Source organism: Urocampus carinirostris, chromosome 4 (genome assembly GCF_059441175.1).
Source record: "Urocampus carinirostris isolate Australia breed hairy pipefish chromosome 4, RoL_Ucar_1.0, whole genome shotgun sequence".
Classification (NCBI taxonomy): domain Eukaryota; kingdom Metazoa; phylum Chordata; class Actinopteri; order Syngnathiformes; family Syngnathidae; genus Urocampus; species Urocampus carinirostris.
In genome coordinates, this window is record NC_142352.1 from 7,760,583 (window position 1) to 7,787,226 (window position 26,644).

A 26,644-nucleotide genomic window follows, 5' to 3' on the forward strand; every position below is an offset into this window, starting at 1 on the left:
GATTCATTCTCGATTTCTTCAATTTATGGTGCTGGAGAATTTGGGAATCTGACCTTGAAAGTCCTTGAAAAGTGCTAGAGTTAAGCCATTAAAAAGGTGTAGGACACCCGTCTTGAGTTAAAGCTTTGAAGTACCTATAAACACGCAAATCTATTCCTAACCAGGCGCTGAAACAGTCAAGCGACATCCGATCAAAATCCTATGCGGATAAAAATGGCAATTTGTGTCTCCGATTAACTCTCAAGGTCACATTCTACTAATATTGTGATTTCAGCATCCGGTTATGCAAATATACCAACCTTGATGATCTCAATTTACGCTTTTCCACGTAATTGAATCAGATGCTATGACTGAAGATGGAGTTTGATATCGTTATGGGAACTCAAACAACACTATTAAACAAGAAAGGTCAGTTCCCCCGAATCAGCCATTCTTCCATTTTCCATCCCACTTATCTCGCTCGGAATTGTTAGCAGCCGGAGACCATCTCGTCTGACATTGAGACAATTTGCCGCCGGGGACGAGATGCCGGTCAATAACATAGTGCAGAACACATAAAACAAGGTACAGAACCACACTTTGTGATATTTGGAGTGTAATCCTATTGTCAGGGATTGACATTATTAAAACTATTTAGTGGCTATATTTGCACAGATAAAATACATGTATATAGTTTAATTCTACATGATGGTGGAAGCAAAGAACTCACGTCCTTCCTGGATGAGGTCCCGAACAGAGAAAGGGAGTGTTTATTAACGTCAGAGGAATCAGTACACACAAGAACACGACTTCAAAATAAAGGAATACAAGATTGATAAACGTACAAGAGATATAATTACACTCGTTGTTGTAACGTTACTTTATGTGTGTGTGTGTGTATGAGAAACATTGTTTTTATATTTAGGAATATAAAAACAAGCTAATTACCTTGAGAGAGAAATTCAAGAGATTTACATTGAAAACCTGACACCTATCAATGCTAACCTCTAGCTCTTTTGTTCTTTTTATACGAAAAACGAATTTTCTAAATAGAGTGTGTTACAAAGTTGATACTAAAGTAAAACCTGGGAGTTGTAACATGAAGAAATACAGCAAATCAATCGCTGCTTTGATCGATTGATCTACCGTAAATTCCGGACTACTTTCAACCCTGCGGCTTATTCAGTGATGCGGCCAATTTATGTTATTTTTCTAACGGCTGCCAGCGGCGCTCGAGTGTTGCTACCATTAACTGCCCTGTCAAAGCTATATTATTATTATTAAAGCTTTGAAAACTCTCTCGGTGTCTTTCTTTGTAAATATGTGTAACCCATGTATAATATGTATTTGCAAATGTATATTTTTGTAATGTATTTATTTTAGACACTTATTCTGATATGTTTTGCACATGGGAACGAAAAATGTGGGGCGGAACAAACGCGGGGTGCCGAGTTCTAGTGGGGACCGCTAAAGGTGCGGGACAGACAAGGAAAGAAGAGGGGGTAAAAAGTTGGTTCAAGAAAAAGGAGTTGCGTGAGTAAATGTGTTCATCTGATATATTTTTCCCACCCTTACCTTTGGAAATATACACTTTTTTCCTTGGATGACTTTCAACGGGACCCGGACTCTGCCAGACTGCATCAAACCTTAAGTACCGGTATCATTTTCCATTCATTTTGCCAGCTGTGATTTTTGGACTATGGACTTTAATGAAGGACATTTAGTTTCGGGTTTGGGTTAATTTTGTGTTTGTGTTACATGTTTAAATGTGGGCGCATGCGGCTTATATACAGGTGCGGCTTGTGTATGTACAAAATCGGTTTACCTCTTAAAATGTGGTGGGTGCGGCTTATAATCAGGTGCTCTCTATAGTCCGGAATTCACAGTATTTTTTTAAAGTGATAACATAATATTGGTGGGGACCAAACAAGTTCTCAATATAGGTGGTGACATGTCACCTGCCTGCATGCCAAATCTCCGCCTTTTTTTACATTTTCGCTGAATATTCCGGGGCGTCTTATTAGCGGGATTAGGGTGTAATATCTTGAAATGACAACTTCATTCATTTGGCTTCATGCTGTCCGCTGCCAACAGTTCTAACATAGCCAGGGTTTGGTAGGGTTTATTTAACTTGATTACTTTCAATGACTTTTGGATTACTCCGATACAAAATATGCTAATAAAAGACAAAAGAAACGAAATATAAATAAAATGATGACTCACAACACGTGGTAAGCTTTCTCTCCTGGCTTTGATCTCTTTGATCTCCGGCAAAACTAACATAAAATGCGACAAAAACAAAATGAAAATAAATCCAAACACAAAATTGAGCCATTTTATTCATATTTGGTTTCTTTTGTCTTTTATTAGCATATTTGGTATTGGAGTAATCCAAAAGTAATTGAAAGTAATCTAGTTAAAGTAACCCTACCCAACCCTGAACATAGCAAGCAATCCGGTGGCACGACACAGGTCTTTTTTCGTTTCCATCTCCGTGGTTGCAATGAACAGGTTCAGTACGTCCAACTTCCTCATCTCAGGAGGAGACTTTTGTTTCTCTTTACCTATTCTCCCTTCACCGGTCTCCTCATACGGGTTAAATAATTATTCATAGGGTCACTTGAGGGTTTGCTTCACTTCATGTCTACGTGCAATCGACATTTCGTTCTGTGTACATTGTTACACAGAATGACAATACAAGGAAATTATTATTATTATTATTATTATACTCAATAGTCATACTCTGCTATATTATAGCGGAATGTAGACAAAACACTTTGCCAATAGAGCGCCACTCCCCCCTAGTGTAGTGGAGGTGCAATTGCACTTGATTCTGGAGAGAGAGAGACAAACGTGCCCAAGACCCCCCCTGACGAAGTCTCATTGTTGCAGAACCACTGTGGTAGAGGATGGTCAACTGCATATAATAATTTGACCGCATGGCGATAAAAAAACCCTCCTCAGACAAGTCTCTCAAACCCTTTCGCCGCATCCCTCAGCCGAGGGATGTGGAAAAGGAGAACCATGGCTTGGTCTTGCCATGTTTCCTGACTGGGGCGACGAGGCTGTGAATTTAGTTCTTGTTGGCCGCCATTGTCCGAATGCCACCTCGGCCGATGTATTACCTACAGTAACCTCGGAAACGGTGGTCCAAACTCCTGTCATGTAGTTCCGGGCTGATTTTCGCCTCTCTCAGAATTATTGAGACCCCATGAGTTGACATCTTGCATGGGGCTCCACTCCGATTGAGATTGACCGTCATGTTTAGCTCCTTCCATTTTCTAATGAATGCTCCAACAGTGGACCTTTTTTCACCAAGCTGCTTGGTAGCCCTTTCCAGCCTTGTGGAGGTGCACAATTCTGTCTCTGGTGTCTTTGGACAGCTCTTTGGTCTTCGTTACAAGCTAGTCTTACTGATTGTATTGTGTGGACAGGTGTCTTTAAGCATGATTTCTGCAGGAATTTGTGTTTCAAGGCGGTCCAACGCTTCCAAAAGTTGAATCAGGCAAATATCGATTTGCAATTTGCATCCCGCAGCAAACATTCAAAGATTCTGCTGCAATAGCATCTCCGAACAGGACCGCGATAGGTCCCACGGACCTACAGCTGAATAAAGACGTTTGCCTTTTGGAAAAAAAATCTCATTGTGCGGCTGCAGTGCGCCCAAGGCCTTTATGTGTGGCCTGTTTTGTCATTTAAATGAGATACAGTATTCTCAAAAGGCTTTTATGCCACCTTTAAACAAGGCAAGATCGCTGCGCGGCCCTTTAAGACTGCTCAGGGACTAGACGGGAACAAGGCACACTTTGTTTAGCGCTTTGATTATGGCTGCCCATTTAGCCCCTGCTACCATTCGGGTTTGTTTTCCTATCTGCTTCATAGGAGCTTGTATCCGAGCACTGCCACTCTGAACGAAAGAGATGAGTTCTGTAAAATTGGAACGGACGGTGACAAAAAAAAAAAGGACAGGAAGACCGGCATGAGGGCAGACTAGAGGTAAGATTGGGCCTGAAGAATTCAGCCCGACCCGACCCGAGTCGCGGGTATATAGACCCGAACCCGGCTAAACCCCGACAGATTGACTTGTTTTGATAACCAAGCCCGAAAAAAACCCAAAGATTTAATTTGCCGCCAAAGTAAATATGAAACTTTACTCCGGCTAAACTACGCAGCTTGTCCCTCAAATCCCGAAAATCAAGTGAACGAAAGAGATGAGTTCTGTAAAATGTGGAATGGACGGTCACAAAAAAAGGTCAGGAAGACAGGCATGAGGGCAGACAGGAGTTAAGATTGGGACTGAAGAATTCAGCCCGACCCAACCCGAGTCACGTGTATATAGACCCGAACCCGCCTAAATTCCGACAGATTGACTTGTTTCGATAACCGAGCCCGAGAAAAACCTGGTGATTTAATTTGCTGCCAAAGTAAATATGAAAACTTTACTCCAGCTAAACTACGCAGCTTGTCCCTCAAATCCCGAAAATCAAGTGAACGAAAGAGATGAGTTCTGTAAAATGTGGAACGGACGGTAACAAAAAAAGGAGAGGAAGACAGGCATGAGGGCAGACAAGAGTTAAGATTGGGACTGAAGAATTCAGCCCGACCCGACCCGAGTCGCAGGTATATAGACCCGAACCCGCCTAAATTCCGACAGATTGACTTGTTTCGATAACCGAGCCCGAGAAAAACCTGGTGATTTAATTTGCCGCCAAAGTAAATATGAAACTTTACTCCGGCTAAACTACGTAGCTAGTCCCTCAAATCCCGAAAATCAAGTGCAGCGAACAAAAGTGATACTGAAAAAAATGGCACCAAAAAGAAAATCATGTGTATTGTTTTCCCACTAGATATTGCTGTATTCCACCGTGCCACTGAAAACGAGTGCTAAAAGACTCAAAGTGACAAAAACACACCTAATTTTTTTTGAAAAGGCAATAAATAAATACATAATAGAGAAAAATGACAAAAAAAAGAAAAAAAGATAATGAAAATGGAACAAAATGAAATAAGACAAAAAGTAGAACTCAGGAAAAAAAAGGAAAATAAAAATGAAACAAAAATAAAAAAGAAAAGAAAAGAGATGGAATTGTATTTTCCTCTCGTTTTTGTCCATTTTTACTTTAAATATTTTGGTTTTTTTTCTCCGTTTTCATTTTTTTGCCTTTCTTTTCCCCTACTTTTCTTTTTATTCTCATTTTATGTTTGCACCTCTTTTTCCTATTTCTTCTTCCTTGTTTTAAAATTTCTCTTTGAAAAAAATCTTTTTCCCTTCTTTTTGTTTTTCTTTGACAAAGGGGGAGAAAAAGGGTGCTTTTCCCTCACTTTCAGTCTCTGTAGTTTGTGGTCCTCCTTGAACTCATTTTTGTTTGCACTACACTTTACAGCGACATCTAGTGGACAAATATAAAACACTGATCCTTCTAGAAATGCGGGAATGTTTTTGTGGAAAACCCTAATCGGCCCAACCTCACCTGGACCCTAACTTCACTGACCCCCAACTCAATTGAGTTTGAGAATCCTGAATAAAACAGTTAAACATACCTTATTTTGCAATCTTTCTCAACTAACTTTATGCTTAAATATGATAAAGTATCATAGCTTTAAAACACTAGGGATACCATTTCTTATAAAACCCGCACTTATTTTTGTGCAGATGTCAGGTTCAATAACAGATGTCCGTCAACCCTCAGCTTCTAGAAACTGAGGAAAAGGTCAAGTTGCGTAAAGTGGCTTGAGTCGTAGTAACCACAGTCTTTTTCCTGGAGTTCATCTCAGCTCTTAGAAACGTTGGGTGCATTGGAATCCGGCTCAAAGGACCAATTAAATTTCAGCTTCAAGAAGACTTTTAATGCAAATCGTAGCAAGGAAGAAGAGACACAGACGCTTAATGCCCTTTACAGCAGGCAAAAACTAAGAACAACCTAAAATTCGTAGCGATAGCCCGACTTTTCAACACTTTCTCCGGGTGATACCTTTCTACAAAGTCCGAGACTTCCTAGAATTTGGCAAAATTGCCTCTTCCTCCCTCGTCTCTAAACTGTGACGGTGACACGAAGAGCATGCTGGGATAACGCATGCGCACTGGGTTGTCTAGCTGATTCGAAGCAAAAGCCAGATTCTTTACGTTCGGGAAGCCGCTAATAGCGTACTGTACCGTATTTTTGATTTCAATACTAGAGGTAATCTTCTTAAGAAGAGGCACTATAATCCCGTTCAGGTACTTTGTAACCTGAAACCTCCGTATGTAGAGACATTCGTAAGTAGAGGTACCACTGTATACAAACAAAAAGTATCCAAGTTCCGTTCTCCTGTCCGGGCTACCCATATCCTGATTCTGTTTCCTGTAACGATCCCTGATCCAAGCTCTGTTCTCCTGTCCCAGCTACCTGTATCCTGATTCTGTTTCCTGTATCGATCCAAGCTCCGTTCTTCTGTCCCAGCTACCCGTATCCTGATTCTGTTTCCTGTATCAATCCCCAATCCAAGCTCTGTTCTCCTCTCCTAGCTACCTGTATCCTGATTCTGTTTCCTGTATCTATCCCCGATCCAAGCTCTGTTCTCCTGTCCGGGCTACTTGTATCCTGATTCTGTGTCCTGTATCGATCCCCGATCCCTGACTTTCCACTCGTCCCGGCTATCCGACTTGCTCCGTTCTCCGATCACGCTTCGTCTCCTGTCCCGGCTGCCCTACTTGTTCTGATCTCCTACCACGCTTCGTTCGCGAGGGCCTCCCGCTCCTCCTGCCCAGCGAGCACCATATAGCCATCTTTTTCCTCTCGCCCTGATCCAAGCTCTGTTCTCCTGTCCCAGCTACCCGTATCCTGATTCTGTTTCCTGTATCGATCCCCGATCCAAGCCCTGTTCTCCTGTCTGGGCTACCCGTATCTTGATTCTTTTTCTTGTATCGATCCACGATCCCTGACTTCCCACTCTTCCCGGCTACCCGACTTGTTCCAATCTCCGATCACGCTATGTCTCCCGTCCCGGCTGCCCTACTTGTTCCGATCTCCTACCACGCTCCGTTCTTCTGTTCCAGCTGCCGGACTAGTTCTGATCCCCTACCACGCTTCGTTCGCGAGGGCCTCCCGCTCCTCCTGCCCAGCGAGCACCATATAGCCATCTTTTTCCCCTCGCCCTGATCCAAGCTCTGTTCTCCTGTCCCAGCTACCCGTATCCTAATTCTGTTCCCTGTATCGATCCCCGATTTAAGCTCCGTTCTCCTGTCCGGGCTACCCGTATCCTGATTTTGTTTCCTGTATCGATCCCCGATCCCTGACTTCCCACTCGTCCCGGCTACCCGACTTGTTCCAATCTCCGATCACGCTTCGTCTCCCGTCCCGGCCGCCCTACTTGTTCTGATCTCCTACCACGCTCCGTTCTCCTGTCTCGGCTGCCGGACTTGTTCCGATCTGCCCAGCGAGCACCAGATTGCTATATTTTTCCGCTCGCCCTGACTTTCCCGATCCCTTAATATATAAAGTCCCTATTTCAAGAAATTCATTCGATATATAGTTTTCAAGCATGACAGTAGTTGTACTTTAAAAAAAATATTTTTTTTAGTATTTCTGTAGTCTGATTTTTGTTGAAGTTCAGTAGTTTTTGTAGTATTACTGTAGTTTTATTGTTGTACTATTTCTGCAGTCGTTTGTTGGTAGTTTTTTCATAGTAGTAAATTCTCATAAATTGTGTAGTATTTTTGTTGTACTGTATCACGACAGTGGAATTTTAATTGTATGTCTGTAGTATTTTGGTAGTATTACAGTACTTTAATGATTTCTGTGTTATTGTAGTAGTACTCTAATATAATTCTTTCGTATTTATGTACTATTTCTGTTGTATTTTGTAGTATTTCTTCATTTGTTATTTAGTTTTCAAGTATTACTGTCTGTTTTAGTATTTCTGAAGTCGAATTTCTATTAAAGTTCTGAAGTTTTTTGTTATGTTACTGTAGTTTTATTTTTGCACTATTTTTGTAGTATTTCTGAAGTAATTTGTTTGTAGTAATTCCATAGCAGTATTTTTTAAGTATTTCTGTAATACTTTTTTTGTATTTCGAAAGTACATTTTTTGTTGTATATCTGTAGTATTTTCATAGTATTTTGTATTATTCAGTCTGTTTATGATTATAGTTATTGTTTTTTTTGTATTTTTGAACTATTGCCGTTGTATTTTGTAGTATTTTCATAGAAGAATTTTTGATGTACAGCTGTAGTATTTCTGTAATAAAGTATTACTGTAGTTTTATTTTTGCACTATTTTTGTCGTATTTCTGAAGTAATTTGTATGTAGTTGTTCCATAGTAGTATTTTTTAGGTATTTCTGAAATACTTTTGTTGTATTTTGAAAGTAATTTTTGTTGTTGTATATCTGTAGTATTTTCATTGTATTTTAGTCTTATTACAGTCGTTTTATGATTGTAGTTCTACTGTAGTATTGTTTTTTTGTATTTTTGAACGATCTCTGTTGTATTTTGTAGTATTTCCATATAAGAATTTTGGATGTACATCTGTAGTATTTCTGTAGTAAAGTATTACTGTAGTTTTATATTTGTAGTATTTTAGTTCTATTTCCATAGTATAATTTTGTAGTATCGCTCTACTTGTATTTTTGCAGTATATCTGTTGAAATACTTCTGTAGTAGTATTTCTGTCGTAATATTTGTCTGGTAGTGTTTTGTATTATAGTATCATGAAGTTGTATTTTGTAGTATTTTCTTTTGATGTATTTCCAAAGCAGTATTTTAGGAATATTATTTTTTGGTAGTATTCCCATAGTGATATATCATAGTATTTTTGTAGTATTTCTGTACTATTTTTTCTTCTCCGAATAAAGGAAAAAAATATATGAGGTCCCTGTTTTCAAGCACTATATTTGATATTTAGTTTTGTAGTGCTTTTTTTGTATTTTCGAAGTATTTCTGTTTTTTTGATGTATTTCCAAAGCAGTATTTTAGTAATATTTATTTTTTATAATTTTTTTAAGTATTAACATAATATTTTTTTTATCATATTTTTTCAGTATTTTTTGTAATATTACTGTGGTTGGGTTTCTTTCGTAATTCTGGGGTAATTTTCTGTAGTATTTTGTATTATAGTATATATTTTTTTGTAGTATTTTTTACTTTTTTAAAATTAAAATAATAAATTAGGGCACGGTTTTGAAGCACTATTTTTGATACTTAGTTTTGTAGTGGTTTTGTAGTATTTTTGAAGTATTTCTGTTCTTTTGATGTCTTTCCAAAGCAGTATTTTAGTAATATTGTTTTCATAATTTTTTGAAGTATTCACATAGTATTGTTTTTATCATATTTTTCAGTATTTTTTGTAATATTACTGTGGTTGGGTTTCTTTCGTAATTCTGGGGTAATTTTCTGTAGTATTTTGTATTATAGTATATATTTTTTTGTAGTATTTTTTACTTTTTAAAAATTAAAATAATATATTAGGGCACTGTTTTGAAGCACTATGTTTGATACTTAGTTTTGTAGTGGTTTTGTAGTATTTTTGAAGTATTTCTGTTCTTTTGATGTCTTTCCAAAGCAGTATTTTAGTAATATTGTTTTCATAATTTTTTGAAGTATTCACATAGTATTGTTTTTATCATATTTTTCAGTATTTTTGTAAAATTACTGTGGTTGGGTTTCTTTTGTAATTCTGGGGTAATTTTCTGTAGTATTTTGTATTATAGTATTTTTGTATTTTTTGTAGTATTTTTTTATTTTTTGAAATTAAAATAATATATTAGGGCACTGTTTTGAAGCACTATTTTTGATACTTAGTTTTGTAGTGGTTTTCTAGTATTTTTTAAGTATTTCTGTTTTTTTTATGTATTTCCAAAGCAGTATTTTAGTAATATTTTTTAAATAATTTTTTGAAGTATTCACGAAGTATTGTTTTCATCAGATTTTTCAGTATCTTTGTTATATTACTGTAGTTGGGTTTCTTTTGTAATTCTGGGGTAATTTTCTGTAGTATTTTGTATTATAGTATTTTTGTATTTTTTTGTAGTATTTTTTTATTTTTTGAAATTAAAATAATATATTAGGGCACTGTTTTGAAGCACTATTTTTGATACTTAGTTTTGTAGTGGTTTTCTAGTATTTTTTAAGTATTTCTGTTTTTTTTATGTATTTCCAAAGCAGTGTTTGAGTAAAAAAAAATTCATAATTTTTGAAGTATTCACATAGTATTGTTTTTATCATATTTTTCAGTATTTTTGTAAAATTACTGTGGTTGGGTTTCTTTTGTAATTCTGGGGTAATTTTCTGTAGTATTTTGTATTATAGTATTTTTTTTGTAGTATTTTTTTATTTTTTGAAATTAAAATAATATATTAGGGCCCTCTTTTGAAGCACTATTTTTTGATATTTAGTTTTGTAGTGGTTTTGTAGTATTTATGTAGTAGTTTTTGGTTGTAGACGCACGGGGAAAAAGTGAACCACTCTTGGGGGCCCCCTAGTGGTCGCGGGGCCCTAAGCAGCCGCTCAGTCCGCTTATGACTTGGTCTCAGGGTGTTGAAAGTTAATGGACAGTGCGTATTATTTTCCCCACTAGATGGCGCTCTATTCTATCGTGCCACCGAAAACAAAAGGAGACAAAATGCAGAGATTTAGAGTGACCAAAACCCATCTTAATTTGAAGAGAAGATAAACAATGCAAAGGGCAAAGGGAAATAAATAAATAAAAAATAAACGAAAAAAGAAAAGAGAAAATTGACAAAAATAAGGAAATAAGAAATCTAAGTATAACTCAGAAACAAGAAAAACAAAGGAGAAATTTGCATTTTTTAATTCTGTCTCTTCCCCTTTAAGTCCTTTCTTTTCTTTCTTCTTTTTGTGTCTTTTTTTTCCAGTTTCCTTTTCCTGTTTTCCTCCTTTTCCTTTTGTTTTCTTTTTCTTTTTTTGTCTTTTTTTCTTACTTCCTCTTCCTTATCTTTTGATCCTTTGTTAAAAAAAAATTTTTTTCCGATACTAGGCAAGAACTTGGATCAGAGAGAGAGAGAGAGAGAGAGAGAGAGAGAGAGAGAGAGAGAGAGAGAGAGAGAGAGAGAGAGAGAGAGAGAGAGAGAGAGAGAGAGAGAGAGAGAGAGAGAGAGAGAGAGAGAGAGAGAGAGAGAGAGAGAGAGAGAGAGAGAGAGAGAGAGAGAGAGAGAGAGAGAGAGAGAGAGAGAGAGAGAGAGAGAGAGAGAGAATGGGAGAAAAGAGAGAGAAAATGGAAGAAAAGAGAGAGAAAAAAGAGAGAATGGGAGAGAGAGAGAGAGAAAAAAAGAGAGAATGGGAGAGAGAGAGAGAGAAAAAAGAGAGAATGGGAGAGAGAGAGAGAGAAAATGGGAGAATGGGAGAGAGAGAGAGAGAAAATGGGAGAATGGGAGAGAGAGAGAAAATGGGAGAATGGGAGAGAGAGAGAAAATGGGAGAATGGGAGAGAGAGAGAGAGAAAATGGGAGAAAAGAGAGAGAGAGAGAGAGAGAAAATGGGAGGAGAGAGAGAGAGAGAGAGAAAATGGGAGGAGAGAGAGAGAGAGAGAGAAAATGGGGGAAAAGAGAGAGAGAGAGAGAGAGAGAGAAAATGGGAGAAAAGAGAGAATGGGAGAAGAGAGAGAGACAGAGAGAATGGGAGAAGAGAGAGAGACAGAGAGACAGAGAGACAGAGAGACAGAGAGAGAGACAGAGAGACAGAGAGAGAGAGAGAGAGAGAGAGAGAGAGAGAGAGAGAGAGAATGGGAGAAGAGAGAGAATGGGAGAAGAGAGAGAGAGAGAGAGAGAGAGAGAGAGAGAATGGGAGAAGAGAGAGAATGGGAGAAGAGAGAGAGAGAGAGAGAGAGAGAGAGAGAGAATGGGAGAAGAGAGAGAGAGAGAGAGAGAGAGAGAGAGAGAGGAGTATGAATACAAGTACAGTGTTTTTTTGTGAGAGGCACCTGGCTTTGGCAAAATGAAGTTGACATATTTCAACCTGCAGCTTGTTTTTCTCTTGCGCTTCTCTGTTACTGATATTAAAAAATGACTTTCTGTCTCCTTTTCTTTCTCTTTTTTTGGCTCTCTCTTTCTCATGAAAGCGCTTGTGACTGCTAAATTTAAGTGGTATCATCTCTTTCGGATTGGACAAGGTAAAAATGTCAAAAAAATAAACACTTTTATACAATACAAGCTAAAAGACCCGGTTCTCATCCTTACAGTTTGCGCGTTGATGCGCACTTTGATCCGCGTGCGATGTCAAAGACGGGTGATGCGTTATTGGAGGGAGCTCCGTCCGCGAGAAACCCATTGGCTGCTTCTGGCGGGGGGGAGGGTCCTCAAGACCCGCTTATTTGCTCTAGCGGCTTTCCGGGACAGCTGTCGAGGAGACGGCGTGGCGAAGGGATTGCGCGTGCTGAGCGCAGAGACCGAAGGAACGGGAGAAAAAACAGGGAAGGGAGGGGGAGTAGAGAACAGAAGGCGGAGGAGAAACCTGACTGTCGCTCCCGACACTGCAGTCTTTCTCTTCCACACTACCGGATCATTTGAGCTCCAACCGGAGAAGAGGAGACAAACGCAGGAGAGAGATGGGACACTTCGCCTCGGAGGAACACACTAAGCAAGAGGCGACCCGGACGACTGAGGAGGATTCACCTCTAGGCACTTTTCACTGTAGGATCGCCTGAGATTTCAATCTACGACCGTTTGCGATCTATCCTTCACATCGTTCTCTTCGCATCGCTTCTCTCTCCGGTCTGAGAAGTTGCAGCGGGAACGCGAACTTATCATAAAACCCGGTGGGGTTTTTCCGTATCATGGAAGCTTGAAACACCGGCGGTTGTCAGTCCGCTAAACATCTCATCTCCCGGGGGGAGGGTTACGGCGATGGTCAGATGGTCCTGAATACACAAGAACCCAAAGGTGGCGCGTGGATTATTCACTCCTTTGATTCTTGCAGTGACGTTGTAGGCTTTAGGAATAGACTCTCACCAGATTACTTGGTAACAAGCGATGACTCTCGGGAGATAATTCAATCGCCCGCATCGGGATTCGAAAGTATCGGGATCGACTTCTGAGGGTAAAACCGCCGAACGGGAAAGAGGAAAGTTGTCGGTGTCATGAGACGCTCCAGCACGGACGAGACGCCGTACCGGCGGAGTCCGTCTCTGGACAGTAAAGCCGAGACGCCCCCGTTCACGTCCGGGTTCCATCGTTTCAGCGGGGAGTTCGAGTACAAGCGCTCGCCCTTCGCGTTCGGTTTCACCACCACTAAGGGGCCCCAGAAGAACAAGGGTCGATGTGCTCAAGGGAAGAAGTACGTGGTGTTTTACTTGGACCTCTCCTTCATATTCCTCCTAGAACTGAGACGCTGCAGGATGGCTGAAGGTTGCGTGATGGCTTTGCGGTACGGGATGGTCTTCTTCAACCTCCTCTTCTGGGTAAGTCCCAACGTTTTCTGTCCTGGCATCTTCTGTCCTTTATACTTTTCAAAAAGGGAAAAACACATTTTGCACATACATGAACTGCACCGGATTGCATGGTATTGTAATCCCTTGTTTCTACCCCAAAACGTCTTCTAATAGTCAGGGTTGGGTAGGGTTACTTTAACTGGATTACTTTCAATTACTTTTGGATTACTCCAATAACAAGTATGCTCATAAAAGACAAAATAAACTAAATATGAATAAACTGATGACTCACAACACGTGGTAAGCTTCCTCTCCTGGCTTTGATCTCTTTGATCTCCGGCAAAACTAACATAAAATCAGGGTTGGGTAGGGTTACTTTAACTGAATTACTTTCAATTACTTTTGGATGACTCCAATACCAAATATGCTAATAAAAGACAAAAGAAACTAAATATGAATAAAATGATGACTCACAACACGTGGTAAGCTTTCTCTCCCGGCTTTGATCTCCGGCAAAACTAACATAAAATCAGGGTTGGGTAGGGTTACTTTAACTGGATTACTTTCCATTACTTTTGGATGACTCCAATACCAAATATGCTAATAAAAGACAAAAGAAACTAAATATGAATAAAATGATGACTCACAACACGTGGTAAGCTTTCTCTCCCGGCTTTGATCTCCGGCAAAACTAACATAAAATCAGGGTTGGGTAGGGTTACTTTAACTGGATTACTTTCCATTACTTTTGGATTACTCCAATACCAAATATGCTAATAAAAGACAAAAGAAACTAAATATGAATAAAATGATGACTCACAACACGTGGTAAGCTTTCTCTCCCGGCTTTGATCTCCGGCAAAACTAACATAAAATCAGGGTTGGGTAGGGTTACTTTAACTGGATTACTTTCCATTACTTTTGGATTACTCCAATACCAAATATGCTAATAAAAGACAAAATAAACTAAATATGAATAAAATGATGACTCACAACACGTGGTAAGCTTTCTCTCCCGGCTTTGATCTCCGGCAAAACTAACATAAAATCAGGGTTGGGTAGGGTTACTTTAACTGGATTACTTTCCATTACTTTTGGATTACTCCAATACCAAATATGCTAATAAAAGACAAAATAAACTAAATATGAATAAAATGATGACTCACAACACGTGGTAAGCTTTCTCTCCTGGCTTTGATCTCTTTGATCTCCGGCAAAACTAACATAAAATCAGGTTTGGGTAGGGTTACTTTTACTGGATTACTTTCAATTACTTTTGGATTACTCCAAAACCAAATATGCTAATAAAAGACAAAATAAACTAAATCTGAATAAAATGATGACTCACAACACGTGGTAAGCTTTCTCTCCTGGCTTTGATCTCTTTGATCTCCGGCAAAACTAACATAAAATCAGGTTTGGGTAGGGTTACTTTAACTGGATTACTTTCCATTACTTTTGGATTACTCCAATACCAAATACGCTAATAAAAGACAAAAGAAACTAAATAGGAATAAAATGACTCAATTTTGTGCAGGCTTGGGGAGTAACGGAATACATGGAACGGCAAAAATGATGTTGGCAATCTCATCTCATCTCATCTCATTAGCTGCACCGCTTATCCTCAGTAGGGTCGCGGGGGTGCTGGAGCCCATCCCAGCAATCATCGGGCAGTGGGCAGGGGACACCCTGAACTGGTTGCCAGCCAATCGCAGGGCACACGGGGACAGACACATGCTGTTTGGATTTATTTTCATTTTGTTTCTGTCGCATTTTATGTTAATTTTGCCGGAGATCAAAGAGATCAAAGCCAGGAGAGAAAGCTTACCACGTGTTGTGAGTCATCATTTTATTCATATTTAGTTTCTTTTGTCTTTTATTAGCATATTTGGTATTGGAGTAATCCAAAAGTCATTGAAAGTAATCCAGTTAAAGTAACCCTACCCAACTCTGCTAATTGTCAAGACACGCAAAGTAGAATGCTTTATTTATTTAGCTTGGTGGCTTTGCGGGTAGGGCCCCCGCCTGGGAGGTCTGCGGTTCGAGCCTCGGCTGTGTCATACTTAAGACTTACAACATTGGTACCTGTTGCCTCCCTGTTTTGCGCTCGGTATTCTCAAAACACGCAAAGAGAATTCAAACATTTACAACTCTTTAACATTGTCTAAAAAAAATACACATTTGCAAATGTTTTAGTGTTGTAAACTGATCGTCTCCAAATCGGCATAATGACTTCTACCAACAGTTGGTTGGGGCAGGGAATCCTCTCTTCTGTATTCAATCTCCCAGAAAGAGTATCTCCAGTCTGGTATTGTTCCCGTTTATTTTTGTCCTGTTTCATTTCGGGTTCCAGTTTTTTTTCCGTCTATTTTGGTCCTGTTTATTATTTTCTCCAGTTTTCGTTCCCGTCTAGTTTCTCCTGTTAATTTTCGATATCCTGATTTGTTGTCAATTCTGTCTGTCCATTCCTGTCCGGTATCGACCCCATCCGTACGATATCAACTCGGGAAGTTGGAATCGGTCTCGTCGGTCTCTGGCTTCCTGTCCTTCCACACCAGACCGGCTTCCTAAAGTGCATGACTCCCCATTTCCCGTAAAATAAAAGGCTTGTGTGAGAACGTCACGCGATTGGGTCCTGTTTCTGTTCTGGTTCTGACATATAGAAGCATATTATTTTATGAATCGTTTATTTTTTAGTACAAAACAATACAGGTTACTTTTACAGTACTGTCTATGCTATGTAATATCTCCAGCGCACTAAGAACTTTTTATTGTTTAATATCTCGTGCATCCATTTAATATGGTTGGTGTAAAGTGTAAAGAGGCGAGCCGTTTCATTTGAAATTAAAGTGGAATAAGAAAGCTTGATGCGGTTGATAAAATGGTTGGATGTTTTTTTTTTTTTGGCCACTTTTTACCATGGAGAAGAAGGTTGCCTAAGATTTGAAGCTCATCTTCCAAAAGTAAGTTCAACTTAACTTTATTTATCTTTATAGAGCATATTATTTTATGATTTTTTTGTTAAAATTTTTAGTATAAAACAATACAGGTTACTTATACAAGCCTTAAACATACTTATATAAACCTTAAAACCATAAGTAGGACAGCGTCTGTATCCACCTTTTTTGGCACACATGGTAGGTTTACCGTAAATTCCGGACTATAGAGCGCACCTGATTATAACCCGCACCCACCACATTTTAAGAGGAAAACCGATTTTGTACATACACAAGCCGCACCTGTATATAAGCCGCATGCGCCCACATTTAAACACAAACACAAAATTAACCCAAACCCGACTTCAAGTCCCACGATTAACACTAAATGTCCTTCATTAAAGTCCACAGTCCAAAAATCACAGCCGGCAAATTGAACGGGAAATGATACCGGTACTTAAGGTTTGATGCAGACCTGCAGAGTCCGGGTCTCGTTGAAAGTCATCCAAGGAAAAAAGTGTATATTTCCAAAGGTAAGGGTGGGAAAAAATATGATGAACACATTTACTCACGCAACTCCTTTTTCTTTAACCGACTTTTTACCCCCTCTTCTTTCCTCGTCTGTCCCTCACCTTTAGCGGTCCCCACTTAAACTCGGCACGCCGCGTTTGTTCCGCCCCTCCTTTTTCATTCACCCGTGCAAAACATATCAGAATAAGTGTCTAAAATAAATACAAATAAAAACATCAAAGTTTCATTTTAGAAACGTTTGCTGTACAAAATTCTTTGGTCAGGTTCCTCCGTCAAGAATAACCTGTTCTCTTAAATCTTGTTTTAACTGCCACATATCCCTATCCTATCCATTTTCATATACCGTAAAATCCAGACTATAGAGCGCACCTGATTATAAGCCTCACCCACCACTTTTTAAGTGATTTGCTACTTTTGCACTTACACAAGCCGCACTTCTGTACAAGCCGCGTGCGCACGCATTAAAACCTGTGACGCAATCACAAGTTTAACCCAGACCGGGCTGTAAGTTCCACGATTGTAACTAAATAAATAGTAGACAATTCTAGAACCACAATCGGCATCATGAATGGAAAATGATACCCGTAATTAACGTATGATGCAGACTTGTAAAGTCCGGGTCCCGTTGAAAGTTTTTTTTTTGGTTTGAACAAATTCATTGACACTAATAACAGCAAACAAACAATGTGAGGTTTGAACAACCCCTCTCGACAATATTAACAGCAACCAAGCATATTCACAATTTCGTTATGTCTGACAATATGACGTTTTAACATTTTTTTCGGACATTTTTAACATCTTTGTTAGTGTCAATAGATCTGTCCAGGCCAAAGTCCAAGGAAACAAAATGTATATTTGTAAGTTAAGGGTGGGAAAAATATATATCCACTATTGTCCGCTGCGACAACAGACAGATCTACGGGTAACTCAGCTTTACCCCACTTCCCATCAGCCCGCGTTTGCTCCGCCCCTTCTTTTTGATTCGCTCGTAGAACACATAACAGAATAAATCTCTAAAATAAATACATTACAAAAATATACAGTTGCAAATACATATTATACATGGGTTACACATATTTACAAAGAAAGACGGTACACCGAGAGAGTTTTCAAAGATTTAATAATAATAATATAGCTTAGACTGTGCAGTTAATGGTAGCAACACTCGAGCGCCGCTGGCGGCCGTTAGAAAAATGACATAAACTGGCCGCATCACTGAATAAGCCGCAGGGAAAAAAGTAGCGGCTTATAGTCCAGAATTTACGGTACTTCTACCTCAACCCTTTAGCTTGCCCATACTACTCTGAATTCTTCCTTTACAAGCTCGTTTTCATATTTCTCTTTCACGTGTGGTAACAATGCCAGAAGAGAGAGAAGATTGACCGGGAGGATTTTAGATGTGTAGGAAGCTCACTGTGCGGGTGATTCAGGCAACTTTTTTTTTCTTACTATAGAATTCTTGAAGCGTGGGTGTACGCTGACTTGTTTGTGTATTAAACGATGTTTCGTACGCTTTTTTCCGTGGCACGCTTTGCTATTGCCATGCAGTAAATCCTTACCTGGCTGTTCTTTGCCTGCCTGTAAACAGGGTTGGGTAGGGTTTTCAAAGCTTTAATAATAATAATATAACTTTCATCCCAAACCGTGACTGTGACAGGTAGCAACACGCTACTAGCAACACGCTCGCAAAACAGTAAACGGGTCTGTTAAAAAAATATACCGTACTTGTAAAAATCACGGTAAACCATCCTCATCTTCCTCCTTGTAACTGACGCTTTCTGAGTCGTCTTCCTCAGTATTGGAAAGAAACTTTGTCATATAGACGTCGTCCCACGCTCTCTTATTCCAAAACACGCTAGCTTCACGCTCGCAAAGTAAAGTTTACCTGCAATAGCTCTGTTTCCTTTTTTACCGGATTGCTCGATTGCTTTTAGCTTGAAAGCTGCGTCATGTGCCTTTCTTTTTGCATTTTGCACGATGAGGGTAAGTTTACGCTAATTTAATTTGTGCACAAGCTAAGAAGTTGCAGTCTTCCTCTGCACATATATTCCACCGGTCTAAATCTTACCTTTTGTACTCGAGCGCCGCTGGCGGTTGTTAGAAAAATGACATAAAATGGCCGCATCACTGAATAAGCCGCAGGGTTGAACGTTTGGGAAAAAAGTAGCGGCTTATAGTCCGGAATTTTCTCTTCTACGCCATCCTGGTTCAAACTTCAACTCAAGCAAGGAAAACATTATAATAAACCGTCTGAAATTTCTCCAGCAGCAACGCAGCCGTAAATCACAACATAATCATCTCGACGCCATTAGTAAAACGTGTCACAACATCACGCTCCGTGGATTCAGGCTCAGCTCGAGATTAATGCTCAAAATGTTTGTCCTGCGAGCATAATCTTCAGCAGTTTCCATCGCCTGCCTGATTAGCGTTCCCGTTCAGTTTATTGGATCAAATCGCAACACGGAAACCGTGGAGGTTCGATTCCTGGAAACGTTAGTTTTGTGTACCAAAAACACAGAGGAGAGTTGATTATCATGATTACAGATTTGAATCACCTGTGCCTGCGGGTTCTGATTGGCTCCCTGTCAGTATTTGAACCCAGTTCTGTCCGTCCCCTGTTGTCAGTCCGTCTGCGAACCTCAGCGTATACTAGGCAAGCCTTTTTCGACCCTGACTCCCGCCTTTCCCGTTTTTTCTCCTGTTTGTCTCCGGCTATGACCTGTTTTGATCTCGACCACGTATGCTCTCCTGTCTCGGCTTATGACCTCTTTTTGTCCCCGATTACGTCTTTCTCTCCTATTCTGCCTTACGACTCGCTTCCGACCCTGACCACGTTTTTGCTCTCCTGTCCCGGCTACCGACCTGTTGACGCAATTGGGTCCTGTTTCCGTTCTGGTCCTGACACATTGTGTACAATTGAGTTCATCCTTGCAAGAAGTTTCAACAAAACCAGAGAAACCTTTGTCACGTCTCTTTGTCCTTGATATTTAATCTGTTTATAAAATATCTGTGTATTGTTTGTCAATGCTACATCCATTGCAACCTGGGCATCATTTGTTTTATTTTTTTATTTTATCTCATCTCATCACATCTCATTAGCTGTACCGCTTATCCTCATTAAGGTCGCAGGGGGCTGGAGCCCATCCCAGCCATCTCCGGGCAGTGGGCAGGGGACACCCTGAACTGGTTGCCAGCCTTTAATTATTTTATATTTCATTTTTCATTGTATTGTTTGTTAATGCAACATCTGTTGCAGCCTGGTCATCCTGGAAGGGGATTACCTTCTTAGGATTTCTTCATTTTCCTCATGCTAGGTTTTTGAGTGTTTCCTTGCCCTCATGTAGGTTTTAGATCAAGGGATGGTGTACTAATAGTCTGTAGTTTGCAATAGTCTTTGATCTGAGCAGCCATTTGAGACTCTTTGTGATTAAGGGCTATACAAATAAACATGACTTGACTGATTTGACATGTTTTTGAGTGTTTCCTTGCCCTCATGTAGGTTTTAGATCAAGGGATGGTGTAGTAATAGTCTGTAGTTTGCAATAATCTGTGGTCTGTGCAGCCCTTTGGGACTTCTTGTGATTAAGGGTGTCCAAAATAAACACGACTTCATTTGACATGTCTTTGAGTGTTTTCTTGCCCTCATGTAGGTTTTAGATCAGGGAATTGTGTCATAATAGTCTGTGGTTCGCAATAATCTGTGGTTTGTCCAGCTTTTTGAGACTCCTTGTGATTAAGGGTGTCACAAATAAACATGACTTGATTTGACAGGTTTTTGTGTGTTTCCTTGGCCTCATGTAGGTTTTAGATCAGGGGATGGTGTAATAACAGTCTGTGGTTTGCAATAATCTGTGGCCTGTGCAGCCCTTTGAGACTCCTTGTGATTAAGGGCGTCAAAAATAAACACGACTTGACTTGATTTGACATGTTCTTGTGTGTTTCCTTACCCTCTTGTTGGTTTTAGATCAGGGGATGGTGTCATAACAGTCTGTGGTTTGCAATAATCTGTGGTCTGTGCAGCCCTTTGAGACTCCTTGTGATTAAAGGAGTCACAAATAAACATGACTTGACTCGCAAAACAACAGTCTGGGTTCTGTCACGAAAGCCTAAAGTCTTGTCATGTGGAAAACCTGGAGCATCTGTTCATGTCTGCATGCAGATGTTTCGCCACATCTGTAGACAGTACGCAAACATGCTGCATTGTAGAATTTACACCTGAATAAATGGAGACAGGGCGGCACGGTGAGTGGGTGGTTAGCGCAAAGCCGCACGGTGCAGAGGTTCAGGGTTCAAATCCAGCTAACGCAGCTGTGTGGAGTTTGCATGTTCTCCTCGGCCTGTGTGGGGTTTCCTCCGGTGTGTGGGGTTTCCTGCCTGTGTGGGGTTTCCCAGTCCCTGCTAAATTTTTTTGACAGTGGGGATGGTGTTTTCGGGTTGATGTGCAGTGGTACTTTTACTCTTAGGCCAAACATAACGTTTTGCATCCAGCCCAAAATCTTGTTCCAGTGTTATTTGTGACTTAAGATGAATTTGCAACATTTACACATCTCCTGGAGGAATGTGCAAGCAATAATATCTTAATGGACAAAGCATAAAACCACTGTAAACCTATCAAGACGAGTAGAAAACTAATCAGGGAAGCAACCAAGAGAACCCGTAATCGTATGGGATGACCTTCACACATTGCCAAAAACATGCAGTCAGGTTGATTGGCCGGTCCAAATTGTCCTTAGGTATCTCTCTGTGTGCTACTGGCTGGCAACCAGTTAAGGGTGTCCCCTGCCCACTACCTAAAGTTAGCTGGGATGGGCTCCAGCACCCCGTGACCCTACTGAGGATAAGCAGTCCAGATAATGGATGGATAAATAGAGACAAAACGCGTCTCTAACTCATTTGCTTATTGTGAGCAGATCTTGGTAGGAGTTACTGAGAATTCCTTGCAGACAGGGGAGAGCCGGGCAGCAGGGGAGAGCCGGGCAGCAGCACTCCCAAGCTAAAAGATGTTCTATCCAACCCATTAGTAGCTTTGTAAAACAAAGAGGTCGGCAGATTGCCTAATCACACTACCTTTCTGACATTCGTAGAGTGAATTCATGTGCGTGCTCAAGGTTTTCTTATAATTGTAGGATGAAAATGGTGAAAGTAAGAAAAGGACAGTTTCAAAAATGGTCAGAATGGAGTATGAGACCCTTACTGTAGATTCAATTGGGGTGGATTAGAGGGGCTGAGACCTTGGTTAGCATCAATGTTCCCTCTAAAGTCGGTGAGCAACGCTTGAAACTACAGTGAGCAACCATAATCCCAAGTGTGGCAAGATAATTCATTATCAAACATGTCCAAAATTTGACATCAAGTTCCATTTTGCTGAGTTTCCGGCAAAATTAAAACCGTCGTTTGTTCTTACAATTCTTTCACAAGATATCCATTTCTTTTTATTTCCTGATAGATTTTGTCATATAATATTAACATTTTTGGGGGCTTATTGAGTCGGTTGTAAGATACAGAACTGTACTTAATCACATTTTTTAGTGGAAGTACAATGTTGGCAACAAGATTCACTTGATAGAATTGGAAATGATTTGAATGCAACACAAACTTTTTATTCTTTTTTCTGTGTTTTTTTTTAAATTCCTTTAAAAAAAAAATCTCATTGTGTTTATTTTTTCCGAGCTGTTACTTTTTTCTCTTTGTTCTCTATTTACTTTTTCCTACATTTCTTTCTTTTCTTTTTTTTTTTGGCCTTTTTCTAAATTTTTCCTTCTTTTTTCTCTTACTTTTGTTTCTTTTTTTTCTCAGCTTTTCACGACTTTTTCATTTTGGTATTTTTTTCTTTTTTGTTCTATTCCCCCCTTCCTTTAAGTCATTTTGTGAATAATTTTACTTAATATTTGGTCATGTTGGGATTAAAAAAGCAAAAACAACCTGAAGAGCCGTTTAGGATCCTTTTAGTGAGCCGAGCCGAAGAAGCCGGTTCTCGACAAACTCTACTAACTTTGCTCAACTTCGTTCGACTTCGACTCGACTTTAAAATACCGCATTTAGGACACAACGTCAGGGGAACCCGTGTAAATTGACCTTCATGCACTGTAACTTTGACTTAAGTCGCTTCTTATTAAGTAATTTTGAGCCCTCATTTTTGTGCGCTGGCTAGATTTTCTTGTGCGCCGAGAATGTGCGAGCAGTGAGGGAACACTGGTTAGCATTTGTTGATATTGTTGAGAGAACCGTAAAGGGTTTTCTACAATGACAAGCACTCATTAGACTTCTGTCACCACCTTGCATGAGTTGCAGTTACCATAGCCTCTCAAAGCAATTTGCCAGAATTTTAAAAGTCTGGCAGCTGCTTCCCTAGAGAGAAGGCTCAAAATCTTTTACAGAGTTGCCTCAAAGAGTCACACTTTTCACGGCCGTGTCATTGAGGTCAGGTTGTCAAAGTTTCATTTTAGAAACGTTTGCTGTACAAAATTCTCCGTCAAAAATAACCTGTTCTCTTAAATCTTGTTTTAACTGCCACATATCCCTATCCTATCCATTTTCATATACCGTAAAATCCAGACTATAGAGCGCACCTGATTATAAGCCTCACCCACCACTTTTTAAGTGATTTGCCACTTTTGCACTTACACAAGCCGCACTTCTGTACAAGCCCCGTGCGCACGCATTAAAACCTGTGACGCAATCACAAGTTTAACCCAGACTGGGCTGTAAGTTCCACGATTGTAACTAAATAAATAGTAGACAATTCTAGAACCACAATCGGCATCATGAATGAAAAATGATACCCGTAATTAACGTATGATGCAGACTTGTAAAGTCCGGGTCCCGTTGAAAGTTTTTTTTTTGGTTTGAACAAATTCATTGACACTAATAACAGCAAACAAACAATGTGAGGTTTGAACAACCCCTCTCGACAATATTAACAGCAACTAAGCATATTCACAATTTCGTTATGTCGTTTTAACATTTTTTTCTGACATTTTTAACATCTTTGTTAGTGTCAATAGATCTGTTCAGGCCAAAGTCCAAGGAAATAAAATGTATATTTCCAAAGTTAAGGGTGGGAAAAATATATATCCACTATTGTCCGCTGCGACAACAGACAGATCTACCGGTAACTCAGCTTTACCCCACTTCCCATCAGCCCGCGTTTGCTCCGCCCCTTCTTTTTGATTCGCTCGTAGAACACATAACAGAATAAATCTCTAAAATAAATACATTACAAAAATATACAGTTGCAAATACATATTATACATGGTTACACATATTTACGAAGAAAGACGGTACACCCAGAGAGTTTTCAAAGCTTTTATAATAATAATATAACTTTCATCCCAAACCGTGCCTTTGAAAGGTACCAACACGCCAGTATGATCACGCTCGTAATGCATCAAACGTGTCTGTCAAAAGGAAGCATCCCGTAATTGTGATTTTCACGGTAGATCGTCCTCAACTTCCTCCTTTAACTATCGCCATCAAGGGCGTCTCTCTCATTATCGGAACGTACCTTTCCTTTACAGACGATGTATTCATAAACTTAAAGGTTGCCGTCTTACTCGGCGCACATATTCTACTGGTCTTAATCTTACCTTTTATACTCCAGCGCCGCTGGTGGCCGTTAGAAAAATGACATAAATTGGCCGCTTCGCTGAATAAGCCGCAGGGCTGAACATTTGGGAAAAAAGTAGCGGCTTATAGTCCGGAATTTACTGTCGATTTAAATCTAGTCAAATGTCTGGAGACATAACTAGTGGATTTGCCTCTAACTAGCCCGATATGTTTTCAGATTAGCTAGGGACATTTTCCTGTCGGGTTTACAATATTCAGTAGCTTTGTTTCAGCGCCTGAGCCCATCAACACTCAAGATGCATTATGAATCTTGCTACTGTCTTGTAAAACTCAGAATTCTCATTTGAATTCAACGCTCAAAGACCAGACACGCAAACGAAACCTTCAACTATACATAGGAAAAGCCTTGCCACCCAAACATTTTTTTTCCTGTCCATTTATCTTGAAGTTTTTTGTATCATGGTACTGCTTTAAATACTTTTTTCAAATAAGCCTCATGTGTTTAATGGTGATTGTATCACTGTACTGCAGTGGTGGGCACAGTTCATGTCATGGAAACCTGTCGTGGGTTCAAATCCAGCTCCAGACTTCCTGTGCGGAGTTTGTATGTTCTCCCCGTGCTAGCGTGGGTTTCCTCCGGGCACTCCAGTTTCCTCCCACGTTCCAAAAAAACCATGCATTTCAGGTGGATTGTCCGGTCCAAATTGTCCCTAGGTGTGAATGAGCGAGTTGTCTGTCGCTTTGTGCCCTGCGATTGGCTGGCAACCAGTTCAGGGTGTCCCCTGCCCACTGCCCGGAGATGGCTGGGATGGGCTCCAGCCCCCCCGCGACCCTAATGAGGATAAGCGGTACGGCTAATGAGATGAAAAGAGATTTCCTCGTAAGATTACAATATTATTCAGGAGCAATGTTCCCTGTAATTTTCCACGGGTCTGAGCGTCGGTGAGCAACGCTTGAAACAACAGTGAGCAACCATAATCCCAAGTGTGGCAAGATAATTCATTATCAAACATGTCCAAAACTTGACATCGAGTTACATTTTGCTGAGTTTACGGCAATGCAAAATGATTTTTCTCTTTTGAATGAATTGACTCATGTACTATTGCAAAGGTTGTACGGCCTACAAACGTCCTTTGTTCTTAAAATCCTTTCACAAGATATCCATTTCTTTTTATTTCCTGATATATTTTGACTCATAATATTAACATTTTGGGGGGCTTATTGAGTCGGTTGTAAGATACAGAACTGTACTTAATCACATCTTTTTAGTGCACCTACAATGTTGGCAACAAGATTGACTTGATATCATTGGAAATGATTTGAATGCAACACAAACATTTTCTTCTTTTTACCTGTTTTTTTTCATTTTTTTTTAAATTCCTTTAAAGAAATCTCATTGTGTTTATTTTTTCCTAACTTTTTTCTTTTTGTTCTGCATTTACTTTTTTCCTACGTTTCTTTCTTTTCTTTTTTTGGGGCTTTTTTCTAAATTTTTTCCTTCTTTTTTTCTCTTCCTTTTCTTTTTTTTCCCAGCTTTTCACTACTTTTTCATTTTGGTATTTTTTTTCTTTTTTGTTCCATTCCCTCCTTCTTTTAAGTCATTTTGTGCATAGTTTTACATTATATTTGGTCAAGTTGGGATTAAAGACGCAAAAACAACCCGAAGAGCCGTTTAGGACCCAAAAGAGCCGGTTTCCTTTTGGTGAGCCGAGCCGAAAACGCCGGTTCTCGACAAACTCTACTAACTTTACTTTTTAACTTTGTTTGACATTGACTTCAAAATACCGCATTTAGGACACAACGTCAGGGGAACCCGTGTATTTTTACCTTCATGCACTGTAACTTTGACTTAAGTCGCTTCTCAATTAGTTATTTTGAGCCCTGATTTTTGTGCGCCGGCTAGATTTTTTTGTGCGCCGAGAATGTGCGAGCAGTGCGCAATTGCGAACGCGCGCAGCTTAGAGGGAACACCGTTCAGTAGTATAGCCAAATTCCATTTTATTTGTGCAAATCCATCCACCTTTCTTGCCTCAAGAAGAATTCTATTACCCTGTCGAGCAGATAATCCGTACGTTTCAGTTCCATCAAGAAGTTATTTCTATCACTATCGAAGCTAATGCTGAAAGTCCAACCTGTCCTGTTGTATTTTGCATAGGTTTCTATTCAAATAACGGCAGAAGCAGTGGACAAGGGAGATATTTTTTTCACATCATTGCTGTGATATTTCTGTTAAACCAGATCGGTGGCCTTAGTGGTACGACACCTGCCCCTA

General features: G+C 39.8%; 1 protein-coding gene across 4 annotated transcripts in view; it reads left to right on the top strand.

The window, feature by feature from the left end:
• The window catches only part of tspan4a (tetraspanin 4a), a 344,680-nt gene that overhangs the window by 31,070 nt on the left and 286,966 nt on the right, over positions 1-26,644 (top strand). For 2 of the 4 annotated variants that reach the window (XM_088333567.1, XM_088333568.1), the window contains exon 2: positions 13,290-13,369. In XM_088333567.1, coding sequence (XP_088189693.1) covers positions 13,307-13,369 — 63 coding nt within the window. In that variant the 5' untranslated portion in view covers positions 13,290-13,306. Of the gene's footprint in view, positions 1-3,894; positions 3,976-12,321; positions 13,370-26,644 lie in introns of those variants that run through there. The other 2 variants (XM_088333569.1, XM_088333566.1) reach the window with 2 other exon arrangements.